This window comes from Poecilia reticulata, linkage group LG8, assembly GCF_000633615.1.
Source record: "Poecilia reticulata strain Guanapo linkage group LG8, Guppy_female_1.0+MT, whole genome shotgun sequence".
NCBI classification, from domain to species: domain Eukaryota; kingdom Metazoa; phylum Chordata; class Actinopteri; order Cyprinodontiformes; family Poeciliidae; genus Poecilia; species Poecilia reticulata.
Genome location: NC_024338.1, coordinates 22,700,926 through 22,728,630, shown reverse-complemented (window position 1 = coordinate 22,728,630; position 27,705 = coordinate 22,700,926). Strand labels below are relative to the sequence as shown.

At 38.7% G+C, this 27,705-nt stretch overlaps 2 protein-coding genes across 2 annotated transcripts in view; both read left to right on the top strand.

Moving 5' to 3' along the window:
• The window catches only part of LOC103469267 (voltage-dependent calcium channel gamma-4 subunit-like), a 20,259-nt gene extending 4,844 nt beyond the window's left edge, over positions 1–15,415 (top strand). The window contains exons 2-4 of the mRNA XM_008416840.2: positions 9,150–9,233; positions 12,423–12,563; positions 12,923–15,415. Of these exons, the coding sequence (XP_008415062.1) occupies positions 9,150–9,233; positions 12,423–12,563; positions 12,923–13,449 (752 nt within the window). The 3' untranslated portion in view covers positions 13,450–15,415. The remainder of the gene's footprint in view (positions 1–9,149; positions 9,234–12,422; positions 12,564–12,922) is intronic.
• A 4,660-nt stretch (positions 15,416–20,075) lies between these two features.
• cacng1b (calcium channel, voltage-dependent, gamma subunit 1b) overlaps positions 20,076–27,705 on the top strand; it is an 11,918-nt gene continuing 4,288 nt past the window's right edge. Inside the window, exon 1 of the mRNA XM_008416841.2 lies at positions 20,076–20,582. Within this exon, the coding sequence (XP_008415063.1) occupies positions 20,342–20,582 (241 nt within the window). The 5' untranslated portion in view covers positions 20,076–20,341. The remainder of the gene's footprint in view (positions 20,583–27,705) is intronic.

Here is a 27,705-nt window from a genome sequence, read left to right as displayed (position 1 = left end):
ACTTATTGTTTTCTGTTTTACGGATTAAGTTAAAATGTTGTCACTGTGACCGCGGTGAATATTTTAAAATGTATACCACAGTCAACACTTTAAGAGAGGAAATGACTAGATTTCAAAAGACTAAGTTTCAGTTATTTATTTATTCAAAAAATTCTTTCTTTTTCTGTCCTTCATAAAGCTGCTTTTTTTAATGCCGTTGCTCAGTCCACACTACAGCCACATACTGTGATCATGTTAAAGTGAAAAGTAGAGTTACAGTGATGGAATATCCTGAAAACAAAGCTTTGCATTTGATACGTTGCATGTAAGCATGTATAAATACATCAGTTACATTTTTCAACCTGCTTTTAAACAGAGATTTGGAGGTTACAGATTTTTATTTTTCAATGATGTCACACATGTCCCTTCATTTAACTCCAATGCTGTGGATTAACTGAAGCTATGATGTCACTAGGTGAGCTAAACTGTTGCTGGATTGGTCAATCTTTTGCATAAACCAAATTGACACTTCTATAACTCAGCCCTACATTGCTTTCTATTTGAAACCAAAAAATACTGTCTTTTCAGAAATTATACTGTAAATGTGCAATATAAATGTCTTAACTAAAGTTGCTTGTGATTTTGACATTTGGACCTTAGGAAGTGCAGTATTAATTAGTGAACCCAAGAAAAACTAGATCATTTCGTTGGTTATTTGTTAACACAGTTGGGGCGGATCTTTCACCCTGTTTTCCTCCTTGTGAGACACAAACAAAAAACTGAGGATGACCTTATGTCTGCCTAAATCAGAGTGGTTTTGCTAGTTTTTTTTATGTTTTGAAGGAGGAAAAACTGAGTCAAAGCAGTCAATTTTTCTTCTGTGTAATTTATTGTGTTTGCCATGCACTAGCTAAATTAAATTTGGGTTTTTTATTGCCACCCATCGCAAATATATGATACAGATGCAAATATCAGCACAGCAAAGTTAAGATTTTTGATTTTTAAGATTATTTGAAACCCAGAGCAATCTTTGCTATTCAATCAGGATAAATGTAAATCATCCAAAACATTTCAAACAAGTGCAAAATCCCTAAAAAACAAGAATTAAACAAAATAAAGGCAGCTAGAAATGACAACGTAGAACATCCAATTAAGTAGGAAAATCCTGACATACATAGAAATATTTACACGGCTCCAAGTAATTTTCTCATAAGTATAGATAACACCGAGAATCAATTGCTTGTGTGCATTTTTAACTGACTGTGCATAATAGGACTCACAACAGCTTACATGTGGCGTAAAATCTCAGTTTTCTCCCAACAACTTGGATACACATGCACAGTCGAACTCAAGCTGTGTTTGAAGAAATTGCAGCCTGGTGACAATTTAATTAACCAACTGTCAGTCATATCAACGCTGAATCACTGATGTCTTTGCCAAAATTGCTTTTCTCTCATCCTCACTTGGACTGAATGACAGAGAGAAGAAAAAAAAAATATTGGAGAAGTTTGTTTGCTGGCCCGGTTTTCCCCGCTTCCACAACAAATTAATTTATGTGTTGGTGAATCATTGAAAGTTGTGGGAACATGCCTGCTTTGGACATTAAGCCCTTTAGCTTGGCAAATACTTAATCATTTAACTTATTGTAAAGCTTTGAGTGCTCTCATCTCTGCTGGAGGTCCAGGGGTAATAGGGATTAAAGTAGAACCGCAGCTGAAACTCTGCTGGGTTTGTTATTAAGCCGTGTAGAAGTAATACATGTTCATCACTGAATAAAGGCTTCTAGTAATGCAAAATATAAATGTCAATTTTGATTGGTTTGGTCATTAATCTAGCTGCAAAGCCACTGAAGTGTTGAAATGAGGAAGTCAAAGCATCGAGCTTAATGCCATTACAGGACTCCAAGAAACCCTATAGTCAACCAGTCATCTACCTTGAGCATTACTTAGAGGAGTCAATTTGTTCTTGGCAATTTTGTAGAAGGAACTGCACAGATCCACAGCAGGTGAGGACAAGACATCTATTTATCAGCTGCTGTTGAAAGAAAGCAACGAGGAGAAAAGTCCTATAAACAATCTACCATAAGCCTAAAGGATATGCGAAAATCCCACAACACGTCWCACAAAGTGCACGCAAATATTATATTAATGTGGTTTTGCAATGCTTCAAAATAATCAATTATTTCTGTAACAATAGTATCTAGCAGAAAACAATTTGAGGCAATATGTTTATTGCAAGCTATATTTGATAAACTGTTTTTCTTTATCTCTTTACTTGAAAATTACAGTGATTGACAAAGAAAATGCCATATAAAAATAACAAACATTTGCCTTCTTAGGTGGGAAACTTTTTTAGAAAGCGATGACAGAGTTCAGATTTTCACAGGAGCAGAGCTGTCCTTCTGGACTGTGTGTGGGATTAATTACAAACTATTTGCTCAAAACTTCTATTAGGCCCATTGCAATTATTTGTGAGGATATCTACCCTGTGGATCTCCTGTTATTAACAGGATACTTTATTTGTAGGAGAAACTATATTTTGAATTTTGTTTGTCTCTAGCAAGTCATAATTTCTATTTTGTGGAGCTGTCAATTTAAAATGTAATAGAAAATTTAAATAAATGAAATAAAATCCGATCAAGACATGTAGTTTTTACCATCTTTCATTCATTCTTGGATCAAATTCTGTCGACAAGTTCTCTGCAGTTAAATACAATTCAATAAGTGCATGGTTAATTTACATTTCTTCCAACCTAATTACTGGCGCAAAAAGGACGTGGTTGCATTGTCACAAAATGTGAAAATATTGAAAGGGTGTGAATTCTTTTGCAGTGCACTTCATATATAGAACAGGCTGTTTTTAAAGCATAACCTAAAGTGAGTACAATCTGAATTCTTCTTTTATTTTTCTAACTTTAAATCACGACAGAATGATTAAAACCCTAATTACACATTAGATCCAGGCGGTTGATTAGAGTGAGCCAGAAAATGTCTTTGTAGTATCACCTTTCAAATGCTTTTCAGCCCTTGCAATAATGTCTCTCAGCCATAAGAGTATGCACACATGCTCTTATGTATGTGCCTTTGGATATTCACTAGAGTTACAACAGTAAAGCAACAAAGATAACATCAGTTATGCTAAATATAATGAACACTGTTGAACACAAAGTAACATTCTTTATACAAGTCTTAAAGTTGCAATGAACGTCTTGATAGAAAACAATAGATTTCCTAAACGAATTCTCAAACCATATTGTCCTGCATGCGTTGCATGCTAACCATTGTTCCTCTACCTGATTCATCAATCAAGTTAACCTCTCCCTCAAGGACAGAGACGACACCACAGGAGACATTCAGTTGTCGTCCTTTACCCCAAGATCCATTGTCCTGTGTGTCTTACATATGTTCTTACATACGAGACCCTTTTTCTTAAGTGCAACAAACATCACTTAATGAAATAACCATGAAGATCTTAAACCTTGAAATAAATCACAGTTGTAACATGTAAAACTGGAGCTCAGGAAATGTCTCAGTGTGATACTTAGCTGTGTGCTAATGCTATGCTAGCTAGCTTCTTCACTGCCAGAACATAGAAGATACGATGGAGAAAAATCTTATCTTCTTTGTTCTGGTGTGTGTGCATATTTGGTTCCCTTTGTGCATAAAAAGTTTGGTAACTTCTTGTTGAGTTAACCTCTTGGTGGATCTGACTACTGTTTGTTTTCCAAGTCCACTCAAAGCTGATGTGTTCTGGAAACTGAGGGAATGTTTTTCAGATCTGTCCCTCTAACATAATTGAAACAGAGACACAACTGTTCTGCTGTAGGAAGACAGAAGTTAGTGAATATTTCTTGAAGACTTGAAGACTATTATTGGAAGGCAGATGTTGACTGAAACCTTTAAAGCATTCTGCTAGWTCCTGATGATATCTGTCTCCTTAAGMACTTCGAATACATGCATTGTTTTAAGAGGAGGAAGGTAGTGAGCACAACTCCAATGTAACAAAAGAGGAAATGGGTGCCTGGTTCTTAAGAACTACAAAAAATATGAATAACCAGCACCCCAAAAATATTCAAAGGGCAAAAACAGGAAATGTTTCAGSTACATGCTCTCATCAACTGGTTACAGATCTCTGACAAACTCTAAAAGACATAGTGAGGAATTTGTGTTGAACTATTTTCTTTGACTTTTGTGATTTTRTGTAATCATATGAGCTTAAATTTTATAGAATGTTGTTATTGTTGTCTGCTTGTCACTGATTAAGCTCGTTTATCACAGATGTCTCCTTTTTGGGCCTGATTGTGCGTCTAGTTTACTTTGCCCTGACATTTGAATATTTTGGAGTGCTGCTCATCTGGTTATTTTATAGAGGTAGGTAGTACTGATTGGACCAAAGCATTTAAAGTGTGTGTGAGAGTGGGTCACTGTATTCACACCATGATGCACAGATGTACCCCAGGTCCAAACTGTTGGCTGTGACCCCAGACATGTTGAAGCAGGTCATTAGAAACAAAGAAATGTATAGAGGTAGGTCTGAGCACCCTCATCTATCAATATGGTTATAACAATTTTCCCTTAAGCATGTGTTTGCAAATGGTTGAACTTTATTTTTTTTWAAATAATAGCTCTTTGCTTTTCTCCTGTGGTCTGCTGCTCTATTACTGCCACAGCAATTGTACAATTAAATCCACACGTGTGCCTACAAATGGACATTCTTGTTTGTTGTCTCCTACATTTTGTGTTGACAGTTCTGTTTAGAGGTGATGTTTGTGGAAATGCTATCGCTTATTTAATGGGTATCAGTAACAATGAAAATGTCAAAAAGCATCCTTGGAGACTATTTATGTAAATGAGCTTATTAAAGACTCACAGTGGTTGCTATGGAGGAGAGAAGGAGATGCTCAGTATGGGGCTCCTAAACTCCAGTCAGAGCCAGAGAACCCATTATTTCTTTTGATACATTAAGCGTGYATAATTAATTTCCAGTTTGTTACTCTCGCACTTTTCCCTTCCCAATGCAGACTTTTTATTTGCTCTTTAGTTTATAAACATTTCCTGTGCTGCCCTTTGACCCTGATTGCACAATAGCTTTTATTGTGATTGCATTCTCCCTCACTCTCACTCTCTCTCTTGCTAATTTGCGTCGCTTGAATGCTCACAGAAACCCTATTTACCGTGGATTCCAATACATATAAATATTTTTCGTTGTTTTGTTTTCTGTGTTTTTGCTATTTCATTTCCTCCCATTCTCTTTTGTTAAAGAACATGATGAATAATTTCAAAAACSTTTCCCCATCTACATACTATCTCTGGGGATTTATCATACACAGTTCACAAAAAAATGTCAGACGCACCATTTGATTCAGTTTCTATATTCAGTCTTCTTTGCATGAAGTTTGTTGACATTCCACATGCACACTTGACGTTATATGCTCACTTTATGTTACGCAACTTGTGATTTTATCAGACCATGTATAACTTACAAGATTTTGGGAGCTCCTAGATATTTTCTTTGGAAGAAAATAATTCTGTCTCTGAGTCATTAATCAGGACATAGGAAGACGATTTCTATCAGAACAAGAACCAAACCAGTTCTTGTGGGAAATCCCTGCAGATCCTTTAGTGTAGCTGAAGGAACTACCTGACCAGTTTGATTTTCATCTTTTCATCAATAAATTCAACTCATTTTTATTGTCCACTTCCTTTTGTCTCATATTTTTTCCAATGCTTTGCYTTTTTTTTAACCCTTCTTCTGACTGACACCTTTGATCAATGAGATCATTTTGATCATTTGTAACATATTTGAAAACTGTGACTTCAGTTGAATGATACAAATGTGAAAAGTCAAGGACAGTTGAAATGTATTTAAGTTTAATTAGCTTCTCTATAACTCATGGCAGGTGTATGCAAAAGTAGTTTGATATCGATTCAGAAGGTGCAAAGTATTAAAAAACATATTTAAAATTTTGCGACGGGGTTATTATTTTTTATTTAGTTTTTTTTCGCATAACAAAATCCTKACATTTTATCATGGATGTTTACACTTGTGAGAGTGACTGTGTTCTTCTCCTGACATCACACAAGCACATAGTCACAATAAACTTACACTTTAAAGAGAAAATGTGTATCAAAGATGCACAGATTGTCTCTGACATGCCATTACCAATATTAATGCAATGCGATTTTTAAAATCCAATCTATAAATAGCAACAATATACTAAMAGAATACACTGAACAACAATTGAATTACAAATTTACACAGAATAAAATGGAACATTGTAGAGTGTACTATTTTGAACAGGTGAGTTTTGAATGTAGATGTGATCAGAAGGAGATTCAGATGTCCAGTGGGAGTGAAATCCAAAGTCAGGGAATTTAGCGGCTGAAAGCTCTGCTCCCCCTGGTGTCAAGGCAGGCAGAGAGCACAATGAGGTGGATGAAGGATGACGCCCTGAGGGAGCAGGAGGAAGTAGAATTGTACAGAAGAACTGGAAAATAATGATGGGTGAGTCTGTGGATGGCCTTATATGTTTGCAGGAGGATTTTGAATTCCACTATGAATTTATCTGAAAGCCAGTGCAATGGCTGTAGAACTGGGGTGATGTGTTAAAGTCCAGCAGTATTAATGGTGATGCATGTGACTAAAATCTAAATGATGTGGAGGATTATGGAGGGATTTATGAGGGGGACCARAGAAGAGAGAATTACTGTAGACAGTAGGARAGGCAATGAGGTCACGGACAACGAGAGACATTCAAAATTAATGCTATAAAGATGAAAATAAGCAGACTGGGTAATATTATTAGTATAAGAATAAAATGATGATATGCTTTCAAGGAGGTCAGCCACACGTTTGGAAGAAGTCAGATCTGGCCCACATCAGATTTCTGAATGTGGTCCTGATGCTGACATATCAAAAGTTGCTCTCAACATCCTCAAGTTCTGAATGAAGTGGGTCTCTGCAACATCCTTGTCCCACCACTTAAAAGATKAAAAGTAATGTGAACTATCATACAAGAAATTCAGATTTCAGATAAAATCAGAATTGAACATCGAGCTCTGCCAGGTGCAATGCCACTTCACATGCTTTTGGCTGGTGCAAGTAATGGAGTCAAACCAGGAGTCCAGGAGCATTGTTCATACTCCTTGGTGCTGATTGGCTGAACTCGTAAGAGTGGGTGGAGTCAGTTGTTGGAACTGGTCAGGAAAAAAAAGCATGATAAACATAGTAACAGGCTTAATAGTAAYATTTTGTTTTCTCTGCTGTTAACAATTTGTAAAATCACTTTTAAGTTTTATTCTGCTGAGAGGACAAAGCGACACATRTGAACTATTTCTGCTACACACCCTGTGGCATGATTTGGTGTTTGCACMRCAATTATCAGCACAAGACAGGTGTTTGTGTTTTTATTAGCTCTCCACATGAGCAAGATGTTTGTTTTTTTTATTTAAGTCTCACATTGTGGTTTAAAATTAGTACAGAGCCCTTTTTTCCACCAGTGACTAGACACAGAAACTTGTGCTACATTTCCGCCGACTGATTTGACACTAATTAATTTGATGTCCCTTATTAGGCAGCAGACCTAGTTAATGAAAGCCATTGCGCCCTTAAAAGCCRTGCCACAGACAATCACAGTTCTGCAGCTTACCTTCAGACACCTGTAAAATTGAGCTGACAGGTATCTGTTGAAACTGCAGTAAATGAAGGCTGGCATTTATGTGGTAGGACAGCTTTCATCCACGGTTTCAGGTAAAGTACAAAAGATGAAAAGGGGATTGCTCTTTGATTTGGGAAAGTCTTTGTTAGATACAAAGAATAAGCTAAGAAAAGTTTTCTGGAAACTCAGCTGATTCACTATAGAATAAACCCTCATCCTGAATGGCAATGGTGTCTTTATATATTTAAGTGCAGGGGAACATGAGCGTAAAAGACAGGGTTTTTATATGGGTAGATTTAATAGGCTTTAATTACACCACAGAGTCGAAAAACAACAATTGTTTGCACTAATACATAAGTAATGTGTGAAATAGCCTGAAACGTTCTTGAGAATCCGCTTGGTGACATCATCTAATTTATAGTTTTAATGTTTTTGATTTCTAAAACTGTATGATTTAAAATGAATCGGTCCTGGTCACCTTGTGGTAAAATAAGTGCAGCCCATATGTTTGTGACACCTTGAAATGTGTGCAGAGACTAAAAGTTTAACCCTACCTCTAACACATGTGCAATGATAAACTATCAGAGAAAGGGTTTCAAAACAAAACAGACACAGAAGATAAGAAGACAGGAGATTCTATGGCTTATCTGATAAAAAAAAAAAAAGAAGCTCTATGTATATCAATGATTTGCAAATATGGAAGAGCATCCTACGTTAGCATTAGTAAGCGTGTAACACCCCCCGTTTTCACACATACGATTTGGCTCATTTTCTATGGCCTACAGCCTACGGCATATCAGCGGTGGATTATCTTCAAACCTTAATTCCTCTTTGTTTTACGCACACAGCACAGATGTGCAACAAAGGCACATCCAGAGCGGCTTCAAAGTGTTGCGGTAAAAGGGTCACTGATCGCGTTCAATTACCAGGCTTGCACAGAAGAATCAACAGAGTGACTCTGGTGTTGTTTTTCAAGTAGCACATTCCAGCATACATGCTTGTTTTTCCAAACACATACACACCCCTACACACGCACACACACACACACACACGCACAGAYGCCAGTTTAGATCTCTATCTGGCCTTGGTACTTAGGGGCTTCATTTGTATCAACATATAATGCAGAAAGAGATGCACAAGAAAATGTAGGATACACAGGCGTATTGAATTTTAAAAAGCTCAAACTTGTTCTTTGTTTTTGTGTGTGTGTGTGTGTGTGTGTGTGTGTGTGTGTGTGTCCTTGTGCAAGAGAAAAGACTTATAGTTGACCATTTTCATTGTGCATCTGCTACAAATACTTCCATGCTTGTGTGTAAGGAACTTCTAACTCTAGTGGGCACATTTTATCCAAATACTAATTGATACCCAAATACAATGAATTCTGARTCCAGTGGTGACCACATTTTTTTGGTTTCCCTTCTGAAGATGCAAAATAAGCATTTATCCTTCTCAGCAGTACCAGAATATACCAATCACTGGTATGTGGACTMATTCTGATTTTTTTGTGCTGCAGGCATCAATCAAGGCAGCTGCTACTGGATCAACCACCTTACTGATGACGACGACTACGACACGGACCGCTCTGAATATCTGCTGCGTAAGTGTTGCCCACTCRGCCTATTTATCAGGCGTTATTGACTCAGTCCATCCTTTAAAGGCAAATACTATACCCACATATCTGTATTATTCTAGTATTTGATTTTGGAGACGGACCGCAAGTGGATAATAATTCATATAGAAGGATGTGGCATGTTTTTTTGGAATGTTTATTAAGAGGCATTCTGATCTTAATGAAACTAAGGTAAAGAAAATCAAAGACAGCTTGGAAATATTAAACCACGTGAGGCAGTAACAATGGTAAAATTGCCCCCAAAATAATACTTAAATTAAAATGAATTGCAACAATTGCCTTATTTTACAATTGTTTACCTCTGAAAAAGAAGAAAACTTTTCCTTTGAGGTAAAATGGTGACAGATGACAGAATCATCTGTCAGCATTTTCCCTCTGAAAAACACATGTGGTGTGTATATAGAAGTTTAAGCATTCAAATTTCACTTTTACATTCATGTGCTTCCATATGGGTTCTGTCAACAGGTGATTAGATTATAATATTTAGGAATTACCTAAAGGTTGCAGATAATATACATTTTTGTGTTTACTTTCTTCCATTGCTCACCTCAATTTTCAAACAGACCCTTGAACCCGCTGGCCATCAACACCGAAACTGGTGGCAGGCTATTTGAAAGCTGTTCCTTTGGTTCGAACAATAACAGCGCGCTGGCCTATAAATCCAATTTAAAGTTCATGTGTCTCCAAACCTCTACAGATCAGGAGACTATAAAATGAAACAAGCATTAAAAAAAAAAATCCCCTTCAGATGTTGACAGCAGCAACCTTTATTTCTACACCTGAATGGCAGCCATCCATCCACAGAACTCCTAAGGTGGATGTAACGTAGCAATTCTCCTGTGATAAAACTGTGGGCATGTTTAGTAGAGGACACTAAGCCTTCCACAGAGGTCATCTGAAGAAAAAAATAACAGAATATTTTTAGTATCAATCATCTTTGATTAATTTCATGACACATCATGTTTCCTCTACATAACTGCACAGTAACATGCAATTGTGGTGACCACTTCCTGTACTTGCTAATAGATGGGTGACATTTCCTATTGCTCCTGTTGTTACTTGGAGATTTAGCCCTGGCGATCCAGCCAAATTTATGTCCAGCTGAACTTTTGCTTTGGAAAACAAAACGAAACAGTGCAATCCTTTACTTGTGAGTTTGCAAGCAGCGTTACATAATCCATTCTCTAATCCATGAGAAGAATATTGGCAGGGAAAAGGCTGCAGTGCTCCAGTTGTTACCTGCAGGTCAGCTCTAAGCTGCCCAGCCTCGGTCTCTGAGGCCAGGCATCATCCTCAGTCGGTCAGGTCTTTCAGCTGGCTCCCTAATCAGCAGCTGTGGAAACAAGTCCTCCAGAATAACATGTTGTCTATTGTCTTTTGCATATAATTAGTGGTTATCATTATCTCCAATTAAATCCACCCTACCCCCAAAAAAAGCTCCAGTGCAGCACATGGAACCAAAAATACGAGAACATTTTCTGTAGCAAGACAGACTTTTGAAGATTACTCAATTATTTCACCTTTTTGTTCCTAAGAAGTAAAATAATAGGTAAATCTGTAGAAGGAAACATAAAACAGAGTTTGTTTTTGGTTGTGTCTCAATCAGCACCAGCAGGTCTTGCTTACACACTATAATACAATTTATATTCAACCGTTAAGTCTAACATCAAGATCTCTTTTCGCCTGGTTCTTTGTCCAAGTTCAAAGACAGCCTTCTTGTTTAGTAACTGAATTAGTTACTTTAAAAGACGGTCCGTCAGCAAACAAATCCTTTAAATAAAAAGTTGGTTCAGAGTGGGGAAAAGTGTTGAATCTCATCACTTTCGATGTCAATTCTTTGCGAAAAGACAAACAAATGAACAAAAAAAAACTTATTTAAAAGAAATTTCACATTGATGTCAGGAACATTCAGGTTTGAATGAAGATATATATTTTTTTAAGTTTATAGCTAAAATAACCACGGTGTCAGTCACAAAATGCTATAATCAGTTTCCAAATGATGCACACTCTACTGTTGTTTATTATAATTATTAATTATTGCATATTATTTGTGGTTTAATTAAAAGATAGTGCTGGTCTGAGAGAGAACCGCCACTCAAACTCTAATTATGCTATTTAAAATCAGAGGATGGAAATCTCAGACATGACTCTTTGCTGGATTATAGATTTGACAGAAAGCTAAACCAAGAACTAACCATCAAGAACGTAAAGAAGACAAAAAAAACCCTTGCAAACACATTATCTTATGCATTTTTAAAATATGAAGAGCAGCGTCCTAATATTTTATTTTATAGCTTTGTATTGGTGGGTTTGTCGCAAGTAGACATTATTCATATTGCATTAAATACTCAGTTTGTAAAGGATCTTATTTTTAATGAAAGCAGAATCAGTATCTAACTAAATACAAAGAAAGACAAGAGAACTTAACAGATTTTGGTCTCAGTCCAGGTTATGTCCATTAGCCAAACTAAATGAAAGAAGGGCTCAATAAAAGGCTACACTGCTGAATAAAGCCCATCCAACCTTGTACGTGAAAAATGGTGATTCATTTTTTTGTTGGTGGTAATTGTCATTGAGTACTCTTATTGCAACCCACAGCTGATTAGCCAAGCTTTGTCACAACAAGGATTCAGAGAATAAATGATAATGGGAGTTCTCTGGAAGTGGGAGTGAGACAGTGTGGGATTGAATTGATGAGATTGTTAAAGTTACARAATGATTTTATTTTTTTCTTTATCTTCAAAAACTGTTCTGCTGCATATAATACTGTATTTAGCAAAAGAGGAAAAAATACTCAAGAATTCATAGTCATTTCTACTTTTCACATTTCATTCCGAGGAAAATAATTTTCCTGTATTTTATATGAACAAAAGTGTCTGCAGGTATTTTTCCATATGCCTTCACCAGATTTATACACGCAGAGATTTTGCCTTTTCTGCTTTTCAAAACTGCTTGAGATCTTTCAGACTGGATAGAAAGAGCTTGTGAACTGTTAGCTTGGAGTCTTGCCTCTTGTCCTCATTTGTGGACACTGCAGCCAACATTTGTGCTGGCAGATTGTCCCACCTGTCTCATGGATGCTAAAATGCTACCTATTGATTTAATTGAATTCGGATTTATCCTGGAGCGATTTCCACCTCTTCTGCCTCTCTGCAGGTGTTGTTCGGGCCTTCAGTGTGTTCCCCATCCTCAGCACCACCCTGCTGATGCTTGGCGGGTTGTGTGTCGGTGTGGGGCGAGCGTACAACAAGACAAATAATGTACTCCTCAGTGCAGGCATTCTTTTTGTAGCCGCAGGTAAGCAGAAAGACACACACACACACACACACACACACACACACACACACACACACACACACACACACACACACACACACACACACACTGCCAGCCTCGCTCTCAACGAGCTTCAATCATGTGGGCTGGAATATTAAAGTTTCTTCCATTAATAGTGATGTGGCACTAATAGACTCATGCGGTACTTAAAGACAGCCACACTTCTCAGTCATGTGCAATGATCATAAATGTCACTTGGAGTACCAGAAGTGATGAAAATCCTGCATTTACTGGATGATAAATAAGTTTCATCTTTGCTGGTAGAAACGTTCAGATGTTTTTCATGGCAAGAAGTAGTTATCCTTCTTTCCTCTCACCAGGCCTAAGCAATATCATCGGTATCATTGTCTACATCTCGAGCAACACCGGGGATCCAGGTGACAAGCGGGACGACGACAAGAAGTACACCTACTCCTATGGCTGGTCCTTCTACTTCGACGCCCTCTCCTTCATCGTGGCCGAAACCGTCGCCGTCCTCGTCATCAACATCTACATCGAGAAGAACAAGGAGATCCGCTGGAAGGCGCGGCGCGAATTCATCCGCTCGCTGTCCTCCTCTTCGCCATACTCTAGGATACCCAGCTTCCGCTACCGCCGGAGGACGTCTCGYGCCAGTTCGCACTCTACGGAGGCCTCTAGGGAGAACTCGCCTGTAGGTGGCATGAAGGGGGCAACATCTTCCAGCGGGCCCTTGGATGAGCTGTCCATGTATGCCCTAGCRAGGGACAGCGTAACTGAGAACACATATAGCCCCGAGCACGAGGGAAGTGCTGAATTCCTGCAGGTTCATAACTGTTTCCCAAACGATTTAAAGGATGGAGTAAATCGCAGAACCACGCCAGTGTGAGTACGAGGATCATAAGGTCAAGGTTGACCTGAACGACGGTGTAAAATCAGCAGTCTGATGTACTGGAGCAGCTCACCCTGTGAAAAAAAAAAGAGTCTCTCAATTTTCTGAAAGGACCACAAGTAGAGAGAAGGACAGTGAGAAGGAGAGCAGATGAGCCAATTAACAAAACGGGGAGAAAATCACTTGCTTTTAGAAGTTCACTGAAGCAGTACAGAGTTACCAAGATCTGTGCTTTAGCCAATTCAGTTTTTTATTTTTRAACTGTTCAAATATGAGCAGTCTGCTAACACGTTCAATGTTTACAAATTATTCCCACACCTTTTAGCTAAACTTGAGAATGAAACCTTGAGGTTTGTAATTCAGATGTATTATTCTAACAACATGGTGCTAAACGAAACATATTCTTCATTGTTCCATTTGTATGTGGCGTTATCTCTAGTTTCTCGTTGTATTCCATGTTAGGCTCTAAATACAGCCTTGAAAGAGAGTCGGTGTCTTTACAAAATTATATCCTTACTAAACTGTGATGTACTGAATGTTTAGTATTTAGGCTAATTTTATCTCTGTATTGTTTGTTCTTTAATCCCTGACCCCTCTAAAGTTGGACAGAAAACGGAGCAAAAATTTTTACACTCATGCAAGCGGTTGCACTTGCATAAGAGCCTACCTTCTCAAAAGGAGGAATGTGTCTTAAAACGAAAGACAAAAAAGCTCTAGAGGAGCCTGAGCTTAACAAACACACACACACATACACACACACCAAAAAAAAGTCAGGACGTCTTTTGGCTCCAAACAGAGCCTTGGCGTCAAGTTTTTAAGAGATAATGATTAGAACTAAGCAGAGATTTCTTGTGTGTCTGTCAAAGCTTGAACGTCTGGCAGGCTTGCCACTCCACTGCCAAACAAAGATCCTGCACAGAAGCCAAGGGAGCCGTGTGGAACTGTATCTCCCAAGGATTTATCCCCATCTACGAGATCTGTGCTGCGCTGCAGGTTCCTGACTGCTCTGTGTGTTAGTTCTCTCAGGAAATACAGCAAAGTTGTGGCAGGTTGAATCCTTTGAGGTCTGCAAGAAGCCGGACCAGTGACAAAGACAAAACCCTGAGAACAATAAGTGAAGAAAAGTAAAAATGCCATGAAATTCTTTAGTAAATACTGTGAGTGTTGTCTGAGCAYGCTRCGCTCAGTTGACCAGAGAAAAGTGTTAGTGGAGACAATACTTCATACTATGAAGAGCACATGTAAAAAGAAAAAAAAAGCCATCAGTGTAGGTCTTTCACTTTTATATATCAGTCTGAAAAAGTCAATGTTTGTAATGTAAAGCTGTACATAAAAGTATAATAATRRCAATTAAAAAAAATACATGCCTATGTGAAAAGAGAATTCAAAGCATCATTTAATGAAAGATCRTCTCAATAATCAAACTCTGACCAGTCGGGAAATGATCATGTGATTCAACTTACCTTTTTATATTCAGCTAAGACTAGTATTTCTGTTATGAGTCGGTGATTCTATTAAGTATTTCGTTTTGTAAGGTGAAGTACAGTGAGTATGTTTAGGAAAAGAAACTATATTTCTATTCCATGTATGAGCGGCAGCTGTATTTTACTGTATGTGCTTACACTAATTTATGACTGACTATATAATAAAGCACCTTCTCTATTGTCATTATTAAGCATTTAAAATTTGGATCATTAGGAGGGAAGGTAAAGAACCGGTTGAGCTGCACAGAATAAAAAAAGTGAATAATCTGAGGCTACCATCTTTTTACTGAGGAGTTCTATTATACACCATGTTCAGTACCAAACTAATCTCTTATGTAAAGGTAATTCAGTGCCTTTTTATGATCTGCTGTATTTCCCACTTTCAATATTCTTACAAAAAGAAGAAAAAAAATTTTTTTAACTCATGTATTACTACCCCCGGCATACTGTACCTGAATAAACAAACAAAATCAGGGCCATTGTTGTTGTACTTTGTGGTGGTGATTTCTTCATGAAAAAATCAGAGCCGTTTAGTGTGAACAGTGATTGCAATTCATACAGGCCAAAACAGATTCCACCATTTAATCTTAACCGTGCATTTATTGAGTTTACGCCAGAGAGTTTCCTTTTTTTTTATTTTTGCAGCTAGACAGATTTGGTTTCCTACATAAACTTTGGTCAACTGGCTGCTTTCTCAGCTGCTGACCAGTGGAAACATGACTGCCTCCTGCTTCAAATCACAATGTCTTTTTCACCATCATTGTTGTTATTTAAGTGATAGTTTGAATCATGTTACTGCTGGTGTGTAAACTGGCATTCTGACATTTTGTTATTCTTTACATGAAAGAAATTAGCCACAACTGATAATTCATTGGCTGGTAGAAAAAAAAATCAGCTGTTAATTCTTYAAATCAAGACATCAATAGGTAGAGACAGGAATAGGCACGGAGAAATTAGTAACTCTGGGAAGTAGGATTGCAGGAATTTAGGTGGGAGGAGTTGAATTGTACATGACTGCTTGAAAACCTTCTCACCACCTGATCAAACACTGAAGGTATTAAAAATGTATGAACCCGACCTCTTGATGAACGTTTTTCTGTTTTCGTGTTGCAGCTGTTACTAATCAACTCAGGGTTGCTCGTCTTGTCACTGAACACCTCTGATTGCTGTGCTTTGGTCAGATGTCGGTGGCTGACCTTTCCCTTCTCTGCTGCTCAAGATTAAATCGCCGCCGTCTCCATTCAAGCTGCAACCCTCTGGCTGGAGTCTTTGCATTGTTTGTGGCAGACCTCTTTGAACAGAGAAGCTGCCACTTTCAGTGTTTAGTTTTAATCTTACTGTATATTTTATTTACACCTGGAAAAAAAAAGTGATTCACTTGAATTTTTTTTTAAATAACCCTTTTACACATATTTCACTAATTATATTCACAGGAAAAAAAAATTCTAGCAGTGAAAAAAGGAACTGCACTCTTCTCCCTTGGGCTAACATAACTTGAGTAAGACACTTCTTGTCGAAATTGACTAGTTTCCAACATCAGTTTGAGGAACGTTTGCCTTACGCTAGGAAATGTTTGAGGTGTTTCTCGGATTGTAAATCCGAGAAACACCTCATCTTAATGGGATCAAAATTCTAATTTTTACCCAGGATGTTCACATTTTTCTATTTCAGCCAGTCTGTTAGATGTCCTGTGATATTTCAGTTTTTCTCGTGTTGGAAGCGTCCTCTGAAACGAAGAAGAATTCACTGTGATTTTTTTTTTTTTTTAATGGTGAGGTGGCCAGACCCTGCTTACAGCAAAGCATTCCCACACCATGACACTTCCACCTTCATGCTTCACAGCTGGAATGCTGAATTTGCTCTATGCCTCTTTTCTGTTTAAACCRGTTTTGCTTTTTAAACAGGTCAAATGCTGAGTAGCAATGWTCTAAATTTGGATTKCATGAAAACGATCTTTCATCCAGTTTTGTTGTTTATTCAGGATTTTCCCTGAATTTCTCAGTACGGTTAGACTTATCTTAAACATTGATATAACCAAATATGCTAGAAAAAAAAGCTGTGTTCTAGCTTTGCACATCACTCTATGTTGTGCCTCATGTCAAAATTATAAAACCGCTCCACAAAATGAGAGGAACCACACTGGTGAGATTTCATTTTCATCAACAACTGGTAATCCAACTTGGGAAATCATCCTCTGATATAAACATCCAATATTGCAGCACAATCACGGAGCTACATCATCCCCTTGTAATCTCCACCTAATTGAATTGTTTTGGGTCTCTGCTCATTAACTCACAATTCAACCATCCCACATCACCTCAGCCTCTTTTAAATGGACAGATGAAGCGTTTAAATGCACAGAACAAGCAGGTGAGGATGCACTGTAACTGATCCTGTTGTTCTACACGCAGAGACTGACACGACCCTCATAGAAATGGCCTTGAGGCACGGATGGTCTAATTTAGCTGGAGCAACGTTGCCTGTCATTAGCGAATGAACGCAGTTGGGTCCCTCTGAAGGCTGTGCAATCTAGTCAGCTTTGGGTAAATTTAGCCACCAATTAAGGTTGYGTTTTATGGTGGAATAAAGATCGTGACAGGGAAGCTGGCAGCCACAATTAAATAATATCTCTTTAAATCCATCTTTACTCCCGCAGAGAAAATGAAGCACGTCCGTGGTTGCAGACATCTGAAACAAACAAAAAAACAAAGAAAAGAAAACGTTCAGTTGATGATTCAGATATTCCTTCCTTGTCAGGTGTTGTTCTGTCTTTCTCCTACCAGTCGACTGACACTAGGTGATCCCTTGGGTATGATACACTGCGCTGTGGGTGRCGTGTCACTGCTGTTGTCCACATCCTTCGTCTGTTGCTTAGAGACAGCTGTGAGGCGTTTGGTCTCTATGCAGCCAGAGAGGAGACCGTGAACAAATAACAGGTCAGGGGGTCARCCAGGAAGATGGGAAAAGCCAAAAGACATTATTATTACACACACCTAGAGATGAGTGGAGTCTGTCATTGGAAGAGGGACACCTTTACTGCAAATGCAACCAGGCAGGTTGTGATAATAAACACGGGGTTTGCCACCATCTCTCAGACTTTGACACTCTTTGATGTTCTTCGCCAAGCACTTTCTTTTTGCCCACATTATGTTGTTTTCTGACAAATCTGATATGTCAAGCCAACTGCTTTGTTTCTTTACAGATCTCCTAATTGTGCACACATGAATATGCTTTAAAAAGAAGGTAAACGTAGCTTTATTTATATAGCACATTTTCAGCAACAAGGCAATACAAAGTGCAATACAAAATAACAAACCAAAAGAAAGAAGAAAAAGCTAATAATGTTGATCCAAAGTAAATTAACTGGATACTCCTAATCATGGTTGCTAAATAAGTATAAGTAAGTATCCCCTGGACTTCTGGGTTGCTACGTATTCTCTGGACTTTCTAAGTATGCTCTAAATTTGTAAAAGTAATGAGTACTCCACAGTTTCTAAGTAATGATAAAAACTAAATGTTTCTGTTCTGGAAGAATTTTTTCTGGGATCCAAGTTTGTTTTAATTCCTTTTCTGGGTTGCAATAATACGAGTCTCTCTGCATCTAAATAGTGAGTACTCTACAGTTTATAAAATATAAGCTAAAGAGAGACTAATGTACTAGAACATACAATGGGAAAAATATACACAAATGGTACATTTTTATCCAAAATAAAACCACAAACTTATAAACCTCTGATGCCTTCTCAGCTGGATTTATACAAAGAAAATTTGCCTCTGTTTGCCTATTGAAGTAATTCAARTTAATTTGGCAAATGTAAATGTCCTTCACTTGAATAGCACCTTTTCAAGTCCAGAGGACCCCAAAACACCTCACACTACATTCAGTCATTCAGTCATTCACACACACATTCACAGGCTGGTGATGGCAAGCTACTGAACAGTAGCCACATCTGCCCTGGAGCAAATTGACCGAGGTACTACAGGAGTAAAAGCTGCTGAAAATGAATACAAACCACACTATTCTGATTTTTATTAGTAAAGAAATGACGAAAACTGCATCAGTTTTGTCTTTTTGTCATTTTTGTTACATTGGTCTATTACATATAAACACAGTAACAATGGATTGTAGTTGTGGAAACACTTGAAAGGCACTGCAATCCTGGATTGTATTTTGTGTCCCCTTGACTTTATGTTTAGCTTTAAATATCCCAAAGTTTAAAGTATAAAGCCCCACGAGCTGTGTGAGTGGTGTCAGAGCTGAAAATGGGCCAGAGTCCCATCTAAAGTGGGGCGCAGTGGTTTATAAAAAGCTTGTCCACTTACGCAGGGAGTTTTACGGGCAAGACGTTGGTTGTGCAATTCAGGKCTATCAGATTTGAACGGTTTACATATTTTAATAAAGCTCCTGCTGACCGGTAATAATAGAGAGCTCAACAGCCTGTAATATTTCAGCCTTTCAAATGAATTGTGGTTTTAAGTACGTACGTTAAATTAATACATGCTGAGAACTCGGCACAAATATGTGTAATGCATTCTCTCAACAATGTCAACAGCATGAATATTCTACAGGTTTGAAGTAAAAGCCCCTTTTTTCGTCACAAAAATCTGGATCAGCTGCCGGGATCAGGTGAAGCCCTTGTTTCAAACCTTGACAGCTGATTGGTTGAGGAAGTAGATCAGCCATTTCCAGACGCCAACTAATAAAGGAAATCTTTCCCCCGAGGAGTCCCATGGCGCATGGCACCTGCAACAATTGAACGAGATTGGACTGAATAAGAAAAAGAGGGAGATGCGACAGAGAATGTTCCAGATAAGTGATGGATTGATAAGTGTTTGGAAGAGTGATGAAATATTAAAGTCTGGTGTCAGAGCATGACGATTGTTCCCATATGATGGCCTTTGATGTTGTAAGAATTGCAGGGGGGAAAAAAATCTGAATCAACAAATTGTATTAAAACTTTAAATCAATCTTGCTCTAACACTGGTCCCAATAGCTTTGCTCCAAAATATTGATGTAGAGAGCACAGAGACATCCAGGCACACCTTGCTCATTTAAGTGAATGGCCTTAGTTTACCAAAGGCGAGCAGGGAGGGAGAGGAAGAGAGGAGAGAGGCAGAAACTGGGGCACTGTTATCTGGCCTCTTTTCACCAACCACAAGGCACAAGGCGGAGAACGAAAAAGACAGACCCTTGAAGAGCAAGAGCGACAACAGAGGACATCGGCGGTGTGGTGAAGGCGGCAAAACATCTGGAGACAATGTCCGATGTCAAGAACTGAAAATATAGAGGACCAGGAGCAACTTCTGCGGCAGTCTGTCCAGTCACTCGCCCTGCTGACACAAACCGGTGGCAAGCACGGACGCGCACACCCACGGCTCGGCGCGCACCAACTCGAAGCTGCAACATGTTCGAGGAGCAGGTGACAAAGGTCAAGATCACGTCTGTGGTGATCGTCGTCGGCATGTCTGCGATGCTGGCGGCAGTGGTGACAGATCACTGGGCCGTCCTGAGTCCCAGGGTGGAGAAGCTCAACGCCACATGTGAGGCGGCCCACTTTGGCCTCTGGAGGCTTTGCAAGAAGACCATCTTCATGGTGAAGGAAGACCCTCAGGGCAAAGGATGTGGCCCCATCAGCTTACCTGGAGGTATGGGGGCATCCTAATTTTTAATCAGTAAAATCAGTAAAACCTGATCAGTGATTATCTTTTAATTCTTATGGTTAAGGTTCACGTCAAGAAGCTGAGGTCAGACATACGGTCTGTGGTGTTGCTAAGATAAAAAACAACAACCCCTAAACAATTATCTCCGAGGAAATTAAAGAGTTATTTGAGTTATAATCYATCAGCTTCCACATTCAGCATTGTGATAAGCCCTTTTGATTTCTGTGGATCTGTTCCTGCTTCTGTTGTCTTCCTCTCTTGTGCCAGCACATATGTGGCCATGTGTGCAGACGTTCACCAGAACATAAACATGGATGGGTATTTCAACCAAACACTTCACAACTCACTGTGCCCAGAAACCCTGTGAACCGCCTTTGTCTTCCACAAAGAAAGTCACTGAACAGACTGCTGATTTGGTACAGCGAGGATACCTTCATCCGGTGAAGGAAAGCGCAAATCTCTTCTGTTTGTCATAAAACTATGAGTCGTTGAATCATTTATCATAGCGTAGTCTTGACTCTCTTTGGGCTGAAATGTAAGATCTCAACTCCCTTATCTTGACAGATAATATTTCGACAGATTCCTTAGAGGCTTTGATCAAATCAGATGTGAATCTTGCACGAAAATAGCGTTTATTACTTTTGTGGTTAAAACACAGATGGAAAAAATGTTAACTAAAACTGTTTTTTGTCTAATATAAAGTCAACTCTTTTACACAATTGGATGGTATTCCAAGCTGCAAGTCATAAAAAAAAAGTCAAAACATTGCCGCTTGTGTCTTTAAAGGTTTTGAATTACCTGCGTAGCTTTAATTACGAGGACTCTCTTTGTGCAGAGCAAGCCCCTGGGTGAAACCACGTCTCCTGGCCCCTGGCTGTGCATGCGTGCCTTGCAGCCTAACTGAGAGATTTCACTCTGACTCTGTCATTGACTTTGCCTCTGGCTCCTCCAGCACCTCAGGATCAGTGCAGGCCTTAATGAAGTGTGGCTTTCCGCCCCAGCTCATGAGTTAGAATACACCTGGGAGGCTCGGGAGGAATGAAAGCAATTGAGAGAAGAGAGCAGGAGGGTGTACGTGGGCAGGGACACCTCTGTTGAGCGTGAGACACCGAGCATTTTTGGAACGAACAAAAGAAAGAGAGAGAGAGAGAGAGACAAAGGCGGTGGTGGGGTGTGGAGGGGTCTTCCAGGGAAGTGAGATGGTGGTGTACTTTTTTTTTTCCAAGAACATGTTGAGAGATCAGATAACAGTGCACCCTAGACAGAAAGCCAGACGAACACACTTTCATCTTTTTCTCTGGACAAGCCCGTCACCTGTTGGATGTAAGACACAGAAATTGTAACTGACAGACTCATAAGTCCAGTTTGACATATTAATCATCCCCCTAAGATATCACTATAAAGCAGCCTCCAGATGTATTGAAGCACCTGGTAAAAATGTRTAAATTCAGCCTCAGGTTTCTCTTTCAACATGCAACGGTTTTGAAGAATACAGAAAGGGGGTTGTTGACCAATACCTGTTTTCACAATTCAGGTAACGGTGGCTATGATGACCATGAAAGACACAGATTTTGTGTCCGGTGAATAATTTCTGAATTTAGGTGACCATATATTCAGGATCATTGAACTGCTTATGRACTTAAACATGACCTGTTTTCCATCGGATAATGTTATGGTATTACTGTGGGAGTGTTATGTGCTCTAAGAAAGTTCTCAGTTCTTTGAAAGAGAAACAAACTCACATCACCTGAGATCTTCCACCATACATTACTGTGTTAAATGTGGCGCATTTCCACATATTCATAATTTGTTTATTGCCAAACTCATCTGGAGTGTTTGATCAAATTAACTCACAGGGGTCTTCAGTAAAGACTAAAATGTAAAAATGCATTTTAAAATTTACCAATTGTCAGCGTAAAGACATTAAAACAGCAGTGGTGTGCTGTCGTTTTCACATGTTGGTTAAAAGCCTTGCAGCAGCACTCTGCATTGACTGGAGAAGGTCAAGATCTTTCTTATTCAAACAGATGAAAGGACGGTTACAGCAGTCAAGACGAGATGAAATAAGAGCATAAATAATCATGTGTAATTCAGCTTTTGACACCAGCGTTTGAGATAAGAAATGTTCCTCGGCTAAAAAGATAAAAAGAAAGAACAAAAAGAGTTTCTCATTTATCCTTGAGAATGTCACTCYAAGGACATGGCAGAAAATATATTGATAAAAAGTCAATATGCAGTCCTAAAGTCCAGATTGTGGAGATGAAACTGACCAGTCGCAAGACACGGTATGCATTGTTTTATTGTTTGAAGCGGTATTTCCTAGGGGTCATGCTTCATTCAAAAAAAAAAACCTACATATATCTTGTGGATGAATGGATGAATAATTGTTTAACCTCATGCTGCTGCTGCTTGTTTTCTTTTCTTTAAAACATGGTAACAGTATAAAAGCAGAATCTCCACTTCTTCTGTGAGATTCAAACAACCTGAAATAGGCAGAAGTAATTAGACAAACGCATCCTAACAGACTGAAATGTCACGCTCTCTGGTTTTGGTTTATTTCCGGTTCTCGTTTTTAGCTTTCCGTTGTTCATAATTGCTTTCTCTGTCCTGATTATTTTCACTTTTACCGTTGGGTAAGTAGTCTGTGTGCTCTGCTCACAATTTATCAGGTTGTTTATGCTGGTTTGGTCATGCGCAGTTAGTTCCTATATGACTCCAGAGCACCACAAATGCAGGACATTAGAGAACGTAGAGCCTCAATACTTGCATTTGTATCATTCAAGCTGTAGCAGAATAAATACTTTTCTCATTGGGATTTAAATGAGTAAGAATGGCTTCTTGTCTTTCTGTCTCTGAGTAATTTTGAGAATTTGTTTTTGCTTCAAGGTTAAATGTTTTGCTTAAGGCTTATCGGTTTTCGACTTAATGTTTGTACTTCTTTGTGGGGCAGGTTCCAGTCAGTCACTGTGCTGTTRCTTTGTCTCACTAAATCACCRTGCAACACTGTCACCGTTTCCCCATTGCAAGGRAATCATTTGAAGTAGTACGTTTTTACTTCAAGAAACTTTTAAGATTTTCTGAAGCTATTTCGTATTGCCTTCAATTTCCACTGCATATTAAAGGTGAATACAGATTAGGTAGGTTGAAATGTAGTACTTTTGATTTTACCCTAAACTGKAACCATTTTGGATTGTAAATCGATAAACTAGGATCTTCATCCACAGTTAAACTCCTCTTCTTCTATCAACTTCTCGCAGTCTTCCGCTTGCAATCGCCCGAGGTGAAAAATGGAAAAAATCCCACTGTCAAAGTAATATTTTGAAAGAGAGTCCTGCATTTAGTTTCATGTTAATCTGCTTGAGCTGAGCTTTTTTATCCTTCAGTAAGTATCAAGCCGTTGTCTTTTATTTAATGTTGTTAGAGGGTCCATTTTCCCGTCTAGTTCAATATGCTGCAGTCTACTTATGGGAATCAGTCGGCAATCCATTTATTCCCATGAGAAAATCTGTGGCCTCCCTTATGCTTGTTTAACCTTTTATTCCACTTTCCTTCATCTCAAACATCCTTTGAGTGTCGCTTAAAAGCCGCTCGCTTTTTTTGTTGTTGCATATTTTAGAGAGATTGAGTAGGGAGAAAAAAATAAATGAACAAAGTGCTCACTTGCACAAGTGGAAACGTTTTGAAGGCATGCTGGTTAAAACGTGAATCACACTGATGGGCAAATGCTGGTGAAAACCYGCGCTATCACGAAAACTGCAAGTTCAGTTCTTATTTGCTACATTCAGTACATTGGATTATGTAAGACAAACTTTAAAKCAGTGCAGTCTGCTTTTATGCAATTTCTGTTAAACYGATTTAAARCCAGTTGCTTAGTTTATCTGCTTCTCAGTTTACTGTGCTGACTGCACGCAAAGCACAGCGTTGTCCCGTAACCAATATGTGCTCTGAGAGATTACATCCTTCATGAATCATGAACCCAAACAACACACATGCAGCAGTGATTGGACTTAATAATGCAAATTAACATTTTCCTATAAGACAAGGAGGTTGGTTGCGAAGAGGATGGCACACAAACACTCATTTCTATCTACTCTGCTGTTGATAAGCGGTTGTGTAACAAGAGCAGCTAAACTGTGAACCCAAACGGCTTTCAAAATTAGCTTCCCAGAAATGACGCATGACAGCTGGAGTGTTGTAAAAATCAAACAAACCCTTTATGGAGCACACCGCGCAGCCAGGCTGGGAAATAAAGAGCACAAATGGACCTTTTGGGTGCATGTGCATGTTCACATGCATACATGCTCAAAGAGGCAACAGAGACAGGTTTATTATCGAACATGTTCCAGAGCTTCAAGGTGGACGTGCATTAACGCTTTCCACTCCTTCAGCGGAAAGAAAGTATCCCCAGAGGGCATCTTTACATAAAAACATCTTCCACTTCCTGCTTTTCATTTTCAGAAGCCAAGCACTTTGATGATATCCAGAATTTATACTCAAAAGCACAAATATCCCCTCGAGCCTTTTCACCTTCTCTGCGCTCAATTATTTCCCTCTCTCGTGTGTCGGCTTCCTGCTTTGAGTGGAAASCCAAACAAGGCGGCAGTGAAGGCGTTGGCCTCCGCCTATCGCAACGTGGAGCACTTACAGACRCAAAATTTGAATAAGCACTCTTAAAATGTAAAAGACCCAGAATATACAGAACAAAATKTGCTCACGATGATGACAATGAMACCTTTGACTGTCGTCATAAAAGGTCAGCATGCTCAGGCAGCCGGAGATTCTGTTGCGCTGTTCTGTCCCGGTTATYGGAGCTCCTGGTGGAATAGCTGTTCAAATATCAGAGTGCATGTTTTTCACACTGACCCTGAACTAGTTGGTCATTCTGTGAAAGAACCTCAATGCAAACCGTGAGCAAAAGCCTTCAAAATAAAGACTTGCTTTTACGCACCTATAGGTGCCGGATGGCTGACTGAATTTAAAACAAAAACATAAAAAATGTGAGATGTTGTGTGAAACAGAGTGAGTCTGGAGTTGGTAAACAAGAGGCGCCACATCAAAGAGAAAAGACGACAAAGTGGAAAGAGGTGAAACTAAAATGACAGGCGACACTTCGCTCTAATCATACTCCCCCTGGAACTAAATCTCCCCATTAGCAAGACTGCAAGGTCGATGATAYGCACCCAGATGTTCTCCTTCTAGGTAAATGTTCACCGTTTGGAGCAGTAAATGTGCCTTTTCTGCCTTTTCCACAACTTTTTTTTTTTATTTACCAGTCAGTCTACAGGAGGAAAAAGAAACAAGAAGAATCAAACTAATGAAAACTGATCTCACCGCAGCACCTTAAAAAGTATTTATACACCTTAAGCTTTTTACTTTTTCTCACATTAAAACAAAAAGAATAGTAATACAATATGTAACATTTTTGAGTGAAGTAGAGCAAAATTGTGAAGTGGCAAAAAAAATAAGACAGTTCTAACGTTTGAAATAAAATCTGCAAGGGTGACACAGGTTTACTTTTACCTTTACCGCAATTTTTGTGTGTCAGTGTAAGATGCTACAGCTACTTTTGTTTTCAATAAATTTTATTTTATTTTATTTAGGTTTATTTGATAGACACAAATAGACAAACTGAACAGAACAACAGTCCCATGTTTGCATCATCAAAAAGAATCAAAGCAAAATCAACACTCAGGTTTTTAAATAAGTAAACATTAATTTTAGGATTTTATTGATTAAGATTTAATATATTTTGAGTGATAATAACCTGTATGTGACAAATCACCTGGTAAGGGTTGATGCTACCACAGCAGTAAGGCCACAAACTTTTGAATTTTAAACCTGATTTTGAGTTAAAGTTAGAGCAGATTTCTTCAGCTGCAGACAGAAATGTGACTTTATTTCCACCTGCTTTCTCAGTCTTAATCAATCTTGATGAGAAAAAAAAATCTTCATTGTTTAAAGCTCCTCTGAACTATTATTCTTATCTCATCTTTGTGTATTAGGCAGGAAACTGTTTTCATAAAGACTGGAGAAAACAATATAGCTCAACCCGAACACATATTAGCGGAGATTAGCTTGGCCCCAGAGGTGCCGGCAGCAAATGAGAAAATACAAAATGAAAATAATATATTTGCACATCTCAGCTGCCTCCACTTCTCTGGAGTTCCTGCGTGGCCACATGTACATTTTTCCATGCACAAGCAGCACCTGCATATGCATTCAAAGCTCTCTTCATATATGCCTTTACATGTGTAAACAGACAGAACTAGCCAGGACCTGAAGCAGTCTGTTGCTAGGTTACCCCTTTTAGTGATTCCTTCTCATCCTGGTTAACAAACAGCTCCTCTGTTGCCTCGTGGACACGCATACACTGTGCACAGACACCAACACACAAACACTGTCTGTCCCTATCTGGGCAGAGAAGGTACCTGCCTGTTTTATGGGTTTAATCTCAGCGAGAAAGGATAGCAAGTGTAGAACAGAGGGAACGCTTGCTTGGCCTTTAGGTCGTTGTCAACCTTTTGTCTCCTCCCAGATGCCTTTAAAAATACGGCTCATATGGAGGAGGAGTAGAAAATAACTGATCTAAAGGAGAAACATTTCTTCCCAGCTGTGGGAAATATCAAACTATTGTGGGGCAAAATACTGATGGCTCAGCAAGTAAAATGCAACACATTCACAGTTGCACTTCATGAAGAAATATGTGAATTTGAATCCATGTAACATGGATGACAGAAAATATTAGCTTTTCTTTAAAAAAAATTGATTACAAGTTATAGAACTGCTGCTGAGATTGGGAAGGGATGTCAAACATACAGTGGATAGGCAGTCAATCAAGATCTACATTAGTTGCAGAAATTATCATTGTTTTATTTAAAAATTTAGAAATTTGAAAGATATAATGTGGGATTTTAAGCCCATATTATAGGACAGATTTTTTTTTGTAAAAATGTGTTCACTAATGTAAATGTGTCTTTGTTCTGAATATTGACTTTGCTACAAAACTATGTTTTGATGCAGTATGCTGTGGTTGGAAAAAACTTTAAAATGTACACAGGAAGGAAGGAAGGAAGGAAGGAAGGAAGGAAGGAAGGAAGGAAGGAAGGAA